A 15,946-nucleotide genomic window follows, 5' to 3' on the forward strand; every position below is an offset into this window, starting at 1 on the left:
TTTTTGTTTTTTTTTGTTTTTTTTTTTTTTTTTTTTTTTTTTTGATACCAGGGATTGAACACAGGTCCTTGCGCTTGCAAGGCAGGCCACCGAATCACTGAGCTAAATCCCCGGCCCCAACCATTCTTTATTATGAAAAGGTCAGTTAGGGGATGCTTTGGGAGGGTCAGAATGCAATATGAGCATTTCCATTATTTTTTATAGAAAAAGTAGTCTTGGCTTACAACCAACCTGAGTTACAATTAGCCCTCATGAAAGAATTGAGTTCATAAGTCAAAGGTCCACTGTAGGTGCCTGGGAACCACCTTTATCAGCCATCCAGTGGTCTACAATCTATTTTCCAAACGCTGGCACGCTGGGTAACCGTCGCCCACTGAGATTGTCTCTGCCAAGTCGGGCTCGGGTTTAATGATCAGCCCTGGCCAGGGTTTGCTGCAATAATGGTCTACCTGGAGCGTTCTACACTGTGTGACCATGGGTCTCAGGCCAGGGATTGTTCTCTCCTCTCTCCTTAAACAGACCAGGGCTCATGCAGACTGAGACCTTGTCTCAGGACCTATCAGAGAAACGCCTCCTCCAGACACAGCAAGCTCCCTGAGACTTCGAGCAGACACCTGACAGCCCAAGCACCTTAAAGGAAACACAGAAACTATTCCCAAGGCAGAAGTGTCTAGGCCAAGAGTATAAAAGTAGTATGATTAATGTGCACAGGAAATTACATGCCTACCTGTGAACTTGACATCCCAGCTAGCACAGCACCTTACAGAAGCCAAAAGCCTTGTAAAGCACTGCTGATCTAGGAACCTGATTGTAAGAACGAGCAGCTGGGACTGCATCTGCTTCTAGGAGCCCAAGTCCCGCTGTTCTGCTTCCCTTTAAACTTTAGTCCCTACTGCTCAAAAGGAACACTATGCATGAAGGGGTCACCATAGAAAATGATTATAAAACCTACACGTCAAGAATCTTTTTCTCAGCTTTGAGATAGCTAAAGACATTTTTCCAGAACCATTTTCTAGGACTGTAATTTGCGATCCATCTCATACATGGGCTTTGAGAAAAGCATTCTGGGAAAAAAAATCGATCTAAGACAACCCAGTCAATGAGTTTTTTTTTTTTTCTATTAAACATTTTTCATTTGGAGTGTGCTTTGAGGGACATTTTTTCACATTTCACGTTGCTGGTTGAACGCATCAAAATACATGAAACCCTCCAAATTCAGACTCTCCTGTCTCTGTCTTAGATTTTTCTTTCTAGCTACAAATGAACATATTTCGTGGCTGCAGATTTAGCTCAGTGGTGCCAGTGCCTGCCTCGCAAGCACAAGGTCCTGAGTTCGATCCCCGGTACCAAAAACAGAACATTTTGTGGAAAAAGGAAACAGGAGTATGATGATGTGCCCACTTTTCTAGCATCATTCCAAAGTGCCTAATTTTTGATGAAGGTCTTTAGCTAACTATTAAATTAGGAACAACTGTTTATTAATATTTTATTTCAAATATTTAGAGTAAACATCTTTCAAATACATATTCTGTTTCCCTGTGTTCATAAGTGATTCATTAACATAAAACATAATCTACATCTTTTTTTCTCAGCTTTGAGATAGCTGAAGACATTTTTCAGGAAACAATTTTCCAGAAATGGAATTTGTAATATAAAATATATCTTTTAGAAAGTTTGTAATGTCATCATGATTTTGATTTCGTTTTCTCCCTGAGATTCAAGTGCATAATCTCTTGGGTATGCCCTGACTGACATTCTGGGAAATCCAAAGCTTGGAATCAAAGCTAGTGTTGCCTCCCCTAAGAAATCACTGGTTAACTTCCTCTTTCTGAATTGGTGATAAGAGGCTCCTAGTACACAAGATTCTAGAAGAGATTATTCCTCAGGTTACACATTTCTAGTCAGATACTCGAGTACAGCTCTATGCACTAGGAACACCGGAAAATAGTTGATGAGAGCGAGTAACCAATCATCTATCTCCCACGTCCCTCAGGGGCCTGACTCTGAAGGCACAGGGTCCACATGTTTCCCAGTGAAAAGAAGCTTCAGTCACCCACAGTAGTGACTCTACTGGTACAACCTCCCTGGCCCCATGTTTATCTTAGTTCTTGGTCACTCAGATCTCAAACAAATTTGTCCTTGATTCTCTGTTTCAAGGTACACTACCAGGAGGACTCAAACTAAGGCAACTTGTTCCATTAACAGCTCTGCGTTAATCTTCCCAAAGCTTCTTCACACTCCTGTTTAGGTTTGCACATATTTGTTTTGTTTTCTCACTGCTCCTCTTGATGAAACTTAAGTGCTGTGAAGCCCTGTCTTGCTTTGCTGCTCACATACAAACAGGATGGCAATGGTTCTTGCCCTGCAAGTACATTAGAGGGGGAAGAAAGCTTTAAAACGGACCTCCAACCCCTCCCTGGGATATTCTTATTGGCTTGGTTTGAGATGGGAGATGGACACAAGCATGAATTAAACTTCCCCTGGTGAATGTCGACCAGCGCAGCCATTATAAAAAAGTATATAGAGGTTTCTCAAAACCTCTGTATGAGTCAAAGCAAATGAGAGTGAGAGAAAGTCCATAAAAGTTTGCTGAGACATTTTATAATTTGTGTTTAAAAATAAAAAGAACACCGAACTCAGAAATAAGAGGATATAGCATCAATATAATTATGTTTACTTTAATTTCCACTAATACTGTCACACTCAGTAAGAACATTCAAAGAGACAAGACAGCAGGATGGTTGAGATCAAGGATACTGCAGTCCAGAGCTACTCTGTTTTGACATAGATACAAAATTTCTATGAGCCTCATCTACTTCCTCTGTCTATTATCTCAGGACAGCATCTACTCCATAGGATCATGAGAATTCAATGATTACATCTGTAGAGTTCATAAAACAGCACCTGGCACCTGGATGAAGGTTAAGTACGAGATCATTACCCTGTGGCACACACTGTATATTATAAGAGACCCTTCATGCACGCTGCATTTAGCTGCAGGTAAGGTAAAGCCCAAAGCCTGGCTTAAACCAGAAGGGGCTGTGATGTGGCACCAACTGAGGTTCACACCATGGTGACCCAGATTTCTCTGCTCTGTGATTTCCAGGTCCTGCAGATGGGTCTTTCTCTCAAACTAGTAGACAGCTGGTAAGTAGCAGTCACATATCTCTGTTCTCAGCAGAAGGGCCAAGGAAGGACAAGTCTCTCTTCTGGAAAGGCATCCTTTGTAAAACAAAGTTCTCCCAGGTACTTTACCACATACCACAGGCCAGAGTAGGGCAACCCCAGAAAGCCCTACTTTTACCTGACATTGGGATTTTGAGAATTGTACTTTTCAGCTCCTCAAACTAAACAGGACAAAGAAGAATGCGGTCTACCCAAGGAAACTGAGTGAGTTGATCTGCACAAACCTCCTTACTAACATTAGGAAACCTTCTGATTTTGTGTACAGATCTCTGCCTCCTAAGACTGGCAGCCTTGGTCCCAAATATTGGTAGAAAATTGAGTTGGAAAAGCTTTCGGCAAAACCTTTCACATAGTCAGGTAACCAAACTGCAAATGCTAGCTCCTGGCCCAAAAGGCAGAGTTACATGCATCTCTCCTGAAGTTCCAGGCACTTGCTGGATTTCTCTGTCAGGCAGGGGCTGACTGCAGCTCAGCCTCCTGTGTCTCCAGCCCCCAAGTCTGGATCAAAAAGGCCTCCATTCCAGCCAACCAATCACACTTCCTCTTTCATATCTTGCTCCATTGCACATGCATAAACACCTTTTCTCTCTCACCAGGAACAACAGAAATGACAGAAGCCAGAATCCACAACATTAGGGGAAAACACGTGAAAGTCAACTCAGGTAAACTAGAAATCCCTAAGGTGAATGAAAATGTTGACAAAAGATCCCTGCTCTGTAATATTATAGAGAGATCTGCTGCTAGCCATTTAAAGCTAGAGGTAATTCTTTTAACTATCAGTGTCTCCTTTGGTTTAATTTTAGAGGCAGGATGTAAAAAATAATGGAGAGAAAGCAAAATGAAAAAAGGAGAATGAAAATAGAAAAAAGACTGGAGTTACTGTTCATTAGATCTCACTGTGATCCTTGACCTTTTGGTTCTATTTCATTGTTTATCACCTGGCTATTTATCATCAGTTCAGGCCCAGCTGTCCAGTTCTGAAGAACCTACGTTCTACCCTTCTTTCCTCCTAGTCCAACGCCTCGATCAGCAAGGTGAACTGCTGGATTCACCTCACAATCCCAACAGTTACTGAGAGGTCTCCCCACACCAAATAAAACTAACACACTTGAGATGGGCTGCCAATAACTACTGTTGTATGAAGCAGACTACTTATTAACATGTATGAGATCCCTTTTAAATAAAATATTGTGCTACATAGTTTGGAAAACTAATCCCTACTCCCAACATCTACCCAAATGATCTTTCAAAACAAAGTAAAAAAATGAAAATTCCAAGACCATCGTTTTGTTTTTCAAGTGCACTAGGAGTCACAGATTGGACAAAGAATGAGAATTTGGCTGTTCAGTAGCTTTCAGGACTTCATAATCAGCCGTCTTTTAAATATGGAAATGACCGGATGCTGTTAGAGCACTATTCAAACACAACAAATGACAATACCGGTGGTTGAACCAATAGAAAACTTCAATCGGTTATAAAGGAAACACTTTATTACAATGTACATCAGACTGTATTTTTGTCTTAATATATATGAAATGAAAGAAAAAAATAATAATAGATCACACCAAGGAGAAAACTGGAAAACATACCAGAGGAAGCTTCTAGTCTTTCCAATCTGCTGATCAGCCAGTCGAGAGAGCCAGAAAATTGAGCACAATTTTTACGATTTCCTCTAATTAGAGCCGCTGCAAAAGAAAAAGTTTTCACGTTTATGTGATTTTCCAGTTCAAAAATCAAGGTTAGCTAAAAGAAGCTCTAAAATGTTGGATCAAGAACAAGTACCTTCATAAATTATCTAAATCCCATGCAAATGCATACTTATCTAAACTGGACCAAAAAAAATCACTTGATATCTATTAACAACAACTGGAAAAAAAAAACTGCTCATTAGAAGGAATGTAATTCCATAAAGTAACATTTCACATTGGGAGGTGATAATGAAGGGTAATGGAAAAACCATTCTCCCAGGAGTTTCCTCACTTGGATCCTAAAACTCATTGCTTTTAATTAGCCAGGAAACTACATTACTTGATCACTCTAGAGCCCAATTTTCTCACCTATACAATGAAGAAGTTAAGTGCACATCAGTTTTCCTGAAAACATAGCACAAAATACTAGAAGATACAATTAGTAATTACAGCCCTACAGGTACACTGAGAGATACAATTAAATAGTACACGGCAGAGAAAGCTGATAGCTAGGATATGTGGGAACCAAATACACATTTTTATGTATCTTGTTTTCACATTTGGAGATTCACAATGTGTATCTGGACTCTGAGATAACGTGGAATAAAGAAAACTACTCTAACTTTAACCAAATATCCTTCCTTGCATGAAATTCTTCCATGACTTTTACCATAGTTTATGATTCAATTTAAAATGTTTAACTTCATAGTTAAAAATCCAATGAGTTCAATACTTTTAAAGTATTTTAAAGAATGACTTTTTAAACATATATTTTTTCCTAAATCAGTAATATGGTTTAGAAATGGTACCTGCTTTTAAAGGTTTGGCAATATTTTTGAATAACATGGTATTTTATAGGAAACAAGATGTCTCCATAGGGAAAATCACTACTTACAGTCTGGTTCCACGAGGAAGCAGACGGAAGAAGTCTGAGGCTATTGACTGGTTACTTGCTGACTAAGAGCAAGTGGAAGGAGACCCCAAGGACAGACTTCTAAGGAAATAAGATTTAACATATAACTTCCAGAAACGTGTGCGTGTATGTGTGTGTGTATCCAGTTGTATGTCAGGGGGAGCAACAGGCATGTTTCACAGATAATGGGATATGTGAACTATTATGATTTACCAAATCAATTAGAAAGAACGGAATAAGCAACGTTCTAAAGAAATGAAAAAGTCTGCAGACAAATATGAGAAAGCTCCCCAAACACTTTATATATATCAACTAAACTTAAAGATGGCCTGCTCACCTCCTCTTGCCACAGAAAAATAATAAAAGATGTTGCCCGAAATGGACCAATACAAGAAGTCTTCTCTCCCTAGAGATGCTAAGAAGAGTTGTTGGTGCCTCCAGGATATGTGTACCAAAATGACAAGATGACGCACCTAGCCTGGGCTCTCACCACCCAGCTCTGGGGTCAGCAGTCACCCAGAAGTCAGCCAATGCGGGGCACCCAGAGAGGCAGGTGCTTGGAGCACGAGTTAAGGATGGAACTCAGCAGATGGTGAGGAGGTATGAGCAGACTTGGGCTGAGTGGCACTCCTAATTTTATTCTCCAAGAATATCTGTCCCCAATGTAGGACAAGAGCAATCGGAGAACAGTGTAAGATGGAGTTTTTGAAGTTTTTTAGAATCTCATCCATATAAAACTTGACTGATGCTTTTCACTTTAATTGTTTTTTCAAGTCAAAGACATGACACATCTAATGAAGGTCAGATATCAGAAATAAGGTGATTTTTGGAGAAACTCAGAGTGCAAGACTCAATTCCTTTAATATGCCGTGGGACATAAAAAATCATAAGTCACAAAGACAATTTCATTAAATTTACCACAAAAAGAAATGGTATAGGCCAAGTTCTTTGACATTGTGTCATGAAATTAGAACTTAATAAGAAAAGTGGAAAGAAAAATAAAATCCAAGCATTTAAAAATTTAAATTCCATCCATATAATTTTGGGATCTGTGAGGAAACCATTACTATAAGACAGAATATTTAATAAATATCAAATATGAGGCAGATGGCAAAAACTGAGAAAAATTAATTGAACGTTTAATTGCTAAGAAACAGGATGAAATTCTTAAACACTCCTTTCAAAATATAGGAAAAGAGCACTACATAAACATAACTAGAAATACTAGTAAAAGTAGAAAATAATACATTACAAATTGATCCATATAATTGAAACAGTAAGACTGACCAAAATATCGAAATTATTTTATTATAGTCAACATGTTAATTGATGAGATTAACTGTTTATTTCCATACATGGATATGCCATGCACTGATCATATCCATCCAACCCTCAACAATTTTTTTTTTTTTTGGTAACCGGGGATCAAACTTTGGCTAAATCCACTGAGCTAAATCCCAAACAATTTTTAATATAAGCTAACTATCCTACTTTAATCTAAAAAGAAAAACCTAAGGAAAAAAAAGTATAGATACAGAGATTTTATATATCTTACTACTAAAATTTCTGGATATGGGGAATAGTACGGCCTCGAATAAATATTTTTTTCACCAAAACTCACCCAATAGGAAGGAGAAAAATCTAAATATAATTTTAAAACCAGGAATAATACTGAGAAGTCTGTCAAGCACCAATATTTTTCAGATATTCAAGAAAAAGTTTATTTCCTAAACTATTCTAAAGTGAGGAAAAACGGTCTATTCATTTTAAATAGTATCACCAAATTTGATATCAAAGCCTAACGAAGAGACTCATGTAATAAAACAAGAAGCAGTTTTCAGTTGTATCTATAAATCCACCAATCTTACACAAGGATTTACTTACAATTTACAAATAAAATTATTTTACAATTCAAAATTCAATTCAATATTTACAAATCAAAATCAGCAGCCCATAGTAATAACAATGAATGTGGAGATTCATTCCTCCAATAAGAGAGAAAAGTTACAGGAAGCCTGTAAATGGATGTGCAAAGATAAAACATACCATGATCTTAATAGACTGAAAATATACAGACTTCTAAGGAAATAAGATTTAACATATAACTTCCAGAAACATGTGCGTGCATGTGTGTGTGTCCCCAGTTGTATGCCAGGGGCAGCAATAGGTATGTTTCACAGATAATGGGATATGTGAACTATTATGATTTACCAAATCAATTAGAAAGAAGTGAATAAGCAACTTTCTAAAGAAATGAAAAAGTCTGCAGACAAATATGAGAAAGCTCCCCAAACACTTTATATATATCAAACAATCTGAGTAGAGCTAAGTAAACAAATGATACCCCACCCCTTGGAAAGGTTATATATGTCCCCTAAAACCTGATAAAGGCCTATAGTTATTTCCAAGGAAAGATGCCCACAGGAAGAAGTAAAAAATGTACTATAAAAGAACATGGCATTATGCCATTTTTTAAAATATGTGTGCGTGTGTGTGTGTGTGTGTGTGCACATAAATATATTAGCATGGAAAATTTTTATTTTTAGAATATTTCTTAGAGCTTGAGGAATAATTTTCTGGGAAATGTGTTTTGATAAGAGCCTAGGGTATAAATGGAGAACCTGAAGAAGAATGACGTGGGTGGACCTGCTCTCCCCTGGATCGAACGAAAAGGAAACTGTCTTATTCCAAAATAGGAGTGGGAAATGGATCCAGATGGGCGGACGGGGAAAGTACCATGGTCTGTAATACCATCATCTCCAGGGACACCCTGAGTCTACAACAGATTTCTTTTAAAATTGTAAGCACTCTGAGAGGCTGAGGTAGGAGAATTGCTAATTTGAACTTAGCCTGATCAACTCAGCAAGACCCTGTCTCAAAACTGAAACAAGACACAAGGCTGGGAATGCAGCTCAATGGAAAGGCCATTAGTTCGAGCCTCGGTGCTCAATAAAAATAGAAGTCGATATGACATCTGTGAAGGGACTGTCTAGAATCAAACTATTATCTGCATTTAGAGTATCAACAGACAATATGGAAAAACTATAAAAGTGGGAAGAAGGTAATCAAATAAATCCCAAAGTTATAAACTTCAAAAGAAAACCTTTCGATTCAGCTCATGAAACCTGAATCTGGACCATGCTAACCAAATCATCATGGGGAGGAGGACCAAGCCCAAGGCCTAGTGCTCCACACACACGCACACACACACGCACACACTGTGTGATTCAATGTGGGTATAATATGAAATACACTCAAATGAAAAAGCTTCACGAGATTATACATGAAAATCGGGGTTACATTTAAGTTTCCATCCTTTTTCTTTTATTCTTTTTATATTAACAATATATTAATTTTAAAATAAAGTAACACAATGAAGTTGCTTGCTCTTCAAAAAGGGAAGTGAAAATGAAATCAGTATTCTCAGTGCCAGTCACTGCCAGATGTCTCAGAGGGCCACTCATCTCCAGAGTGCAGGGGATCCTTTAATCTGACGAGCGTAACTGTCTTTTCCTAAATGCAGGACAAGCATGCAATACCTCAAAGCAGCATTTAAATGCTGGCTAATTGGCCTTAAAGACTAAGTTATGATTTTCATCGTCCATGTACCATTTTTCACTCATTTACTTAAGAAATATTAACATAAATGTATCAAGCTTTTGAAAGAAATATAAAAGGAATATAACATAGTGGTTTACACATCTTCCATTATATTTTCATTTCCCTTATATCCAATAGTCTGCCTTGTACGTTTGAATAGTGCATGCAACTTTAAGAGTTATGTCATTTTTCAGACTGTGGAAATGAATATTTTATCTTTTATGGAATAAGTATACATACAGTACTTTAAAAACTGCCATGTACCTTAAGTATAATAAAAATACGTGAATTAAACTCTTAAAAAGAAAACTCTAGTTTACTAATTTTATTAATGTTGAATAACTAAGTCCTTAAACTTTTTTCCAGTCAAAATGTGAAATGCATGTAATATCGGTAATTACTTTACTCAAAAATTATTATTGGGCCAGGGATTTAGCTCAGTGGTGCCGCCATCTGCCTTGCAAGTGCAAGGACCTGAGTTTGATCCCCAGTACCAAAAAAAAAAAAAAAAAATTTATAAAAACCTCAATTCTACATTTTTTTATTATAGGCAGTCTCCAACTTGTGTAACTTACAATTTTTCAATTTTACAGCAATGCATACCCAGTGCATATTCATGAGGAGCCATGTTTCAGATTTTAAACTTCAATCTTTTCTGGGCTATGGACACACATTACTACAATCTCTTGTGGCACTGGGCAGCGGCCAAGAGCTGTAGCTCACAGTCAGCCTGTGATCACCAAGGTCAATAAAAGATTTTCTACAGTGTACACTGCTGCCAGCATGTTGAGGACACAGCTAGTCAATAAATCACATGAGATATTCATACCTCACTATAAAATCGGTTTTGTGTGACATGATTTTTCCCAACTATAGGTTAATGTAAATATTCTGAGCATGTTTCAAGCTACAGGGTTCGGTAGGTTGGGTACATGAAATGCATGTCCAATTTACCGTATTTTCAATTAGTGATAAGTTCACTGGGATGTAACGCTTTTATGGTTTAGATCCAAAATGTCCCCTCAAAGTCTCATATGTTGAGAGATGGGGCTTTGGAAGGTGACTCGATCACAGGACCACTATCCTCATCAGTGGATTAATTCATTATGAGTTTATATCGAATGTGCTGTCAGCAGGCAGGAGGAAGTGGGTCATTGGGGGGTGTGACCTGAACGGATGTATTCTTGTCCCTAGCGCTTCCCTGCTCTCTTGGTTTCTGGCCATCATGAATTGACTGAGATTTATGTCTTCCAAGAAGCCTCCTTTCCCTTTTCATTTTATTCAGCCACCACTGATCACCTGCTACACATCAGACATTGTCCTAGGTACTAGCAACAGAGAAGAGGTCAAAGACATTCTCAGTAGAAGCTCACCTGCAAAGCATGCAAGTACTAGGGGAACAAGCTCTGGGTAGTGCACATGACAGGGGCTGACAGAACAGGAATGGCAAACAGATTTTAGAACGTTCGGGCTAATAATTACTACATATCTTTAATACTTGAAAAACCACTATAAATAACTACTCAAGAATTTAGGAAAACAGTGCTGCTGAAACGCTTGCAGAACTTGAGGACCTGGCCCTGCACCTGGAGGCAGCATTCTTGCAGTTGCAGGTGCTGTCTCTGCAGTGGGCAGCACTGTCCCTGCAGCTGAGGAACCATCACTTAAACTGGGGGCACTGTCACTGCAGGTGGGGACATGGTCCCTGCTTCTGGGGCCGTTTCCAGGCTCCCATGGATGTCATCTTTGACATTATGACCGGAGCCAGAGGATACACAGTCATTTAATTCAGTGATAACCGCGCAGTGACCATCCCTCACCTCTTCCCTGGCCAGGAGCACCTTTCCTGGAAAGCAGAAGGGATTTGGTCAGACAGCAGTCTGGCCAGGTCCACACAGCTTGCAACAGCACATCCAAGGCTGAAGCCAAGCCTCTGGATCCCAGGATCTGTGCTCAAATATTGACCTTTTCTCACTTATTAGAACTGCCTTCCTAGAAATGAGAAGGGTGTGAACCTAGTGGTGTGTATGTGGATTACAAAATGAGCACAGGCATTTGTGCACGCACCCCAAGAGGGCCTGGCAGAGGCCCCCAGGTATTCTGTGTAGAAGGTGGGGTACCATGGTTGTGGGAGTAGCCTCGGCTTCACCATAGCCAAACCTGCCTCGCCAGCAACAGGAAGTGTAAGTCCCTTGGGTGAGAGTGCTTGGTCTCTTGGCACTGGTCTCTCAGCTTCTGCCACCATGGAAGGGGAGGGTACCAGGGACCTCAAATGGGAAGTTAAAGGAGGCAATATTGGTATACACCCAAAAGAAAAAGCACTTGGTAATCAATATGAAGTAGAAGCTGCCATTCTTGAAGAAATGGGCAATCCCATGTTGGGATAACAAAAGAAAAGCCAAAACATCATCCATCTGAAGGGTCTCAATGCCAACACAGATATAATTTCCCAGGCATGGAAGATGGTTGAGCAATGTAAACTTACTCATCCTTCAAAACTAAATGAAATACAACAGCTGACGAGGTATTTGCAGAACCACCATGATTCATTGTTAGGAAAAGAAAGAAAAGAAAAATCAAACAAACCTAGTGATCCATCTCCTTTTGACAGAACAGATACTGATAAAGTTGCCAGCATTAATGACATGGATAAATACACTACATTATTGTATAAAGATATTCTTGACAAGGCTTAGGATCCTGCTTTGATACTGCAGTTTCCCAGAAATCCTGAAAACTTGGAATAACTCCAATTGAATGGAACTGCACTCCATGCACTAGTAAAAGTCCTGAAAGAAGACTGGAAGCAAAGCATTGAATTAGCTACAAGCCTACCACAGGTGTATGATAAAACAAGAACAGCTGTTGCATGTTGCTTTTTATTTGCTTCTGAATTTAGCTGAGGGTATTTACATAGAAAAAAAGATGAGAAAGAGGACTGTAGTTCACATGTTGGCGAAGGCTCTTAATCCGGACAATTTTGAGCTGCTTATTATAGCTTTAACACTCTTAAAAAAGCTGGGCATTTTTATGGAGACTAAAAATGATATGGCAGAAATGGTTATCATTGAAACACTAGTTAAAAAAGATGATACCATTTGAGCATGAAGATTCACCAAATATCGCTCTCTAGCTTTTACTAAAGCTGCCCTTTTGACACAGGACTGAGAAATAAGGTGAGACGAGTTGGGACTTCACTTTGAGGCAAGGAAGATTACCAATAGCAGTATGTGTGCTTTGCCACATAAGCATGGATGATTGCTTTAAAGCAATGTTTACAGACATTGACTGTATACCACAGTTAATGAAGGTGCTCTCTGAATGTTCAGATGAACAGATTTAGAACTCATTTCTCTCTGCAATAATCTTGCAGCTAACAAGAGGAATGCACAATGATTTGTGAAGGAAATGGGATGAAGATGTTCATGAAAAGGACTCTGAAGTTCAATGATCCACTGCTGATAAAAATGACTAGAAACATTTCTCAGTATGGTGGACCAACTAAAATCTGTATGTTGGGGAACTTGCAGCCCAGATCTATAATGATGAAGAAGAAGAGTCTGCGCTCAAAAGTTTGGGAACACTAGCATATCTGACCATTCCAGACCTGGACTGGGAACTGGTTCTTAGGGAGTACCATTGGTTCCATACCTAAGACCACAAACTAAATTCAAGTTCCATAAACTAAGACCAGGCCCTGAGGAAGATTACCTTGCTCTAGAAGTGGTTATAATGAGTGGAACTGTAAATATGGATGACAGTTGTGCTAGTTAAATCTGGAATAACCCTCACCCTTCTTGAACTAATACATACTCCTCAAGATGATGAATCGAAGAATGTGTTTGCCAGATACTTTATGTCTTCTACCAGATGGTCATTCATCAAGCAACAAGGGATGTCATAACCAAGGAAACGCAGGCTTCAGCATATTTCACAGATCCGATGCATACCAAAAATAATGAGACTCAAAAGGTCTGTGACAATACACTAGATATAGCAGAATATGGCGAAGAATGAGGTCAGAAAATTCAGAGGGCAAAGCTTCGCTGGCTTAACGCTCAGTGACTGGAGATGGTACAAAGTCATCAGATAGACAAAAGTGAGTAGTACTTGTATAGTGATGATGGAATCGGGCCATGTATCCAGGAAGACAATATTCTTAAAAGACCTTGATCTTCTCTACAGCTCAGCTGGATTAACTGCCACTGAAGGAGCCACAAGTCCACATTTTTTCAGTGACTATTTCCTTCTGAACTGAGATCTAGTTGGACAGCATTCATTTCATGGCAAATAAACAGTCTTCCGAGAAAAATCTAAAATAAATAAATAAATGGAGAAAACCTCAAAAGAGGTCATAAAATGAAGTCCTACCAAAAAATCTAGTAATGACTGACAGTGTCGTTTCATAGTGATAAGATTATTACCAAACAGAAAAAGAAAAGCAGTATGCTTGTTTTAAAATGTAGCCGGGCGAGGTGGCGCATGCCTGTAATACCAGCACTTGGGAGGCTGAGCAGGAGGATCACTGTGAGTTCAAGATCAGCCTGGGCTACATAGAGAGTTCCAGGTCAGTCTCGACTACGTAGTGAGACTCTGTCTCAAAAAAACCAAAAAATTAAAATAAAATGCAGTGCCTTTCAAGGACTTCTCGGAGCACAAGATAGAAACTATGTTGTTGTACAAATATATGAATAACACCTGACAAGAGTGTGTTTCAAGCCAAGGACCTTTGTTCATCTCTCTTGCCAAGCTTTCCCAAATAGTTCATGGCATTTAGAAAGACTTCAGTGACTGAGACACTGGGATGTACACAAATCTCTAACAGCTATATTCTTCCCAAGTCTTCAAGGATTTAGAAACTGGTACTAGAAAAGCAGGCATCTCTCCTGTTTGCTTCATACTGTGAATTTTTAGTAAATAAGCATTCATAAATAGATTGCCAAAGAGCAGTTTCTCAGATATCTTTAGAAAACCATGCGGGCTACCAGCACCTTATAGATTAATTATGCAGCTGTCAGAAAAGATGTATGAAAGGTACTACAGCAATGCTTTCAAGCTATGAGCATCAATGTTTAGAACATCCTGAGGTCTTCCAGATGGCAGCTTATAAATCTACTTTTGTCATTCCCTACCTAAAACACATATTAAATCTATGGGTGTCAAATGCTAAATTGTTATAGATTATCATTATCACTTTCTCCCTTTTTTCATTCTAATGACACATAAAACAGACATATGAAAGAAAAAGGAAAAGCAAAAAAAAAAAAAAGGGGGTTTATTTCACTAGTAACCCTAGAGGGAATCTACTGTCTGTCTGTGAGAGAAGAGGTTTAATGAATGTAAAGATGGTGTCTGAACCAGGCCTTCTGATATCCAGGTAAAGGACAGCAGGACATAGGGGTACAGTGACATATACATGTCCTGTGCTGCTCCAACTGCAGATGCAGATCTGAGAATTTTCCAGCCACAGTAAATATAAACACAGGTGCCCTATGATTGCCTAAAGGTCAATAAAAACTATTGGTAGCAAAAAAAAAAAAGATAAATATTTTGCACATTAAAATTCAACCTATGGTTTTATTTTTCTCTGGATATGAAATTCTATGTTCACTACAATAAAAACAAAGGAGAAATCAAAGGAACAAAACCTTTCAAAATTCTAACTGAAATGCTTCTTTTTGCCACGTTAAAATTATACTTTATACAAGAAAAAAGAATCCTTACTGACACTACATATATATTATGTACATTATATATAACTTTATATGCTTAAAAGATAGAACATTATACACAATGTTATTATATTATATAGAGTGTCATGAGTTATATAATATACACTTATGTATAATGTTCTAATTTTTTACTCAACAGGAACATATAATTTTTCTCATCACTTATCTTGCATTAGTCATATGTTTTCAACTACTTTCTCACTAGAAATGCAAATTACACAAACAGGATAGGAATAAAAAAATAATATAGGGAAAGTGAAAACTAAAAGTCAAAATCATTTTCTAAGGAAGCCACCTATTTCCGTGAATTCTTTCAGAAATGTGCCAGAATATAACTTCCTTGACCCATTTTAATATTATACAATTGGAATCTTAATCTGCCTTGTTTTTTTTTTCTTTTTCACTAAACATACCACAGGTTGCCATACTAAAATAAATAACAATTTAGTCTGTTTCATACAATTTTCCAAATGATACATTTATCTCAATTTTCAATAGTATAGTATTATACTATATAAGTATATAATTCCTGGTGACGAAGAGATTGTTTTCAATTTTATGCTATTTATGAACAATTTCACAGTGCTATCCTTTTGACAGATGTAGAAATGTATCTCTAGGACACATTTCCTAAAGCAGAATTTTTAGAGTAGAAGATATACATACCTAAAGTTTTGTCTATATTAACATATAACCGGGGATTTAGCTCAGCAGTTCGGTGGCCTGCCTTGCAAGCACAAGGATCTGAGTTCAATCGCCGGTACCAAAAAAGAAAAAAAAAAAAAAATTTTTCCTCATTCTAAGGTTATGGATGACATTAACATAAG

General features: G+C 38.2%; 1 protein-coding gene and 1 pseudogene across 1 annotated transcript in view; one reads left to right on the forward strand and one right to left on the reverse strand.

The window, feature by feature from the left end:
* Ryr2 (ryanodine receptor 2) overlaps window positions 1-15,946 on the reverse strand; it is a 409,294-nt gene that overhangs the window by 260,540 nt on the left and 132,808 nt on the right. Inside the window, exon 17 of the mRNA XM_033761774.1 lies at window positions 4,776-4,871. Coding sequence (XP_033617665.1) covers window positions 4,776-4,871 — 96 coding nt within the window. The remainder of the gene's footprint in view (window positions 1-4,775; window positions 4,872-15,946) is intronic.
* On the forward strand, window positions 11,631-13,681 carry LOC104860763 (annotated as a pseudogene).

The sequence above is a fragment of the Fukomys damarensis genome, unplaced genomic scaffold, assembly GCF_012274545.1.
Source record: "Fukomys damarensis isolate Sample0158 unplaced genomic scaffold, DMR_v1.0_HiC HiC_scaffold_10, whole genome shotgun sequence".
Taxonomy (NCBI): domain Eukaryota; kingdom Metazoa; phylum Chordata; class Mammalia; order Rodentia; family Bathyergidae; genus Fukomys; species Fukomys damarensis.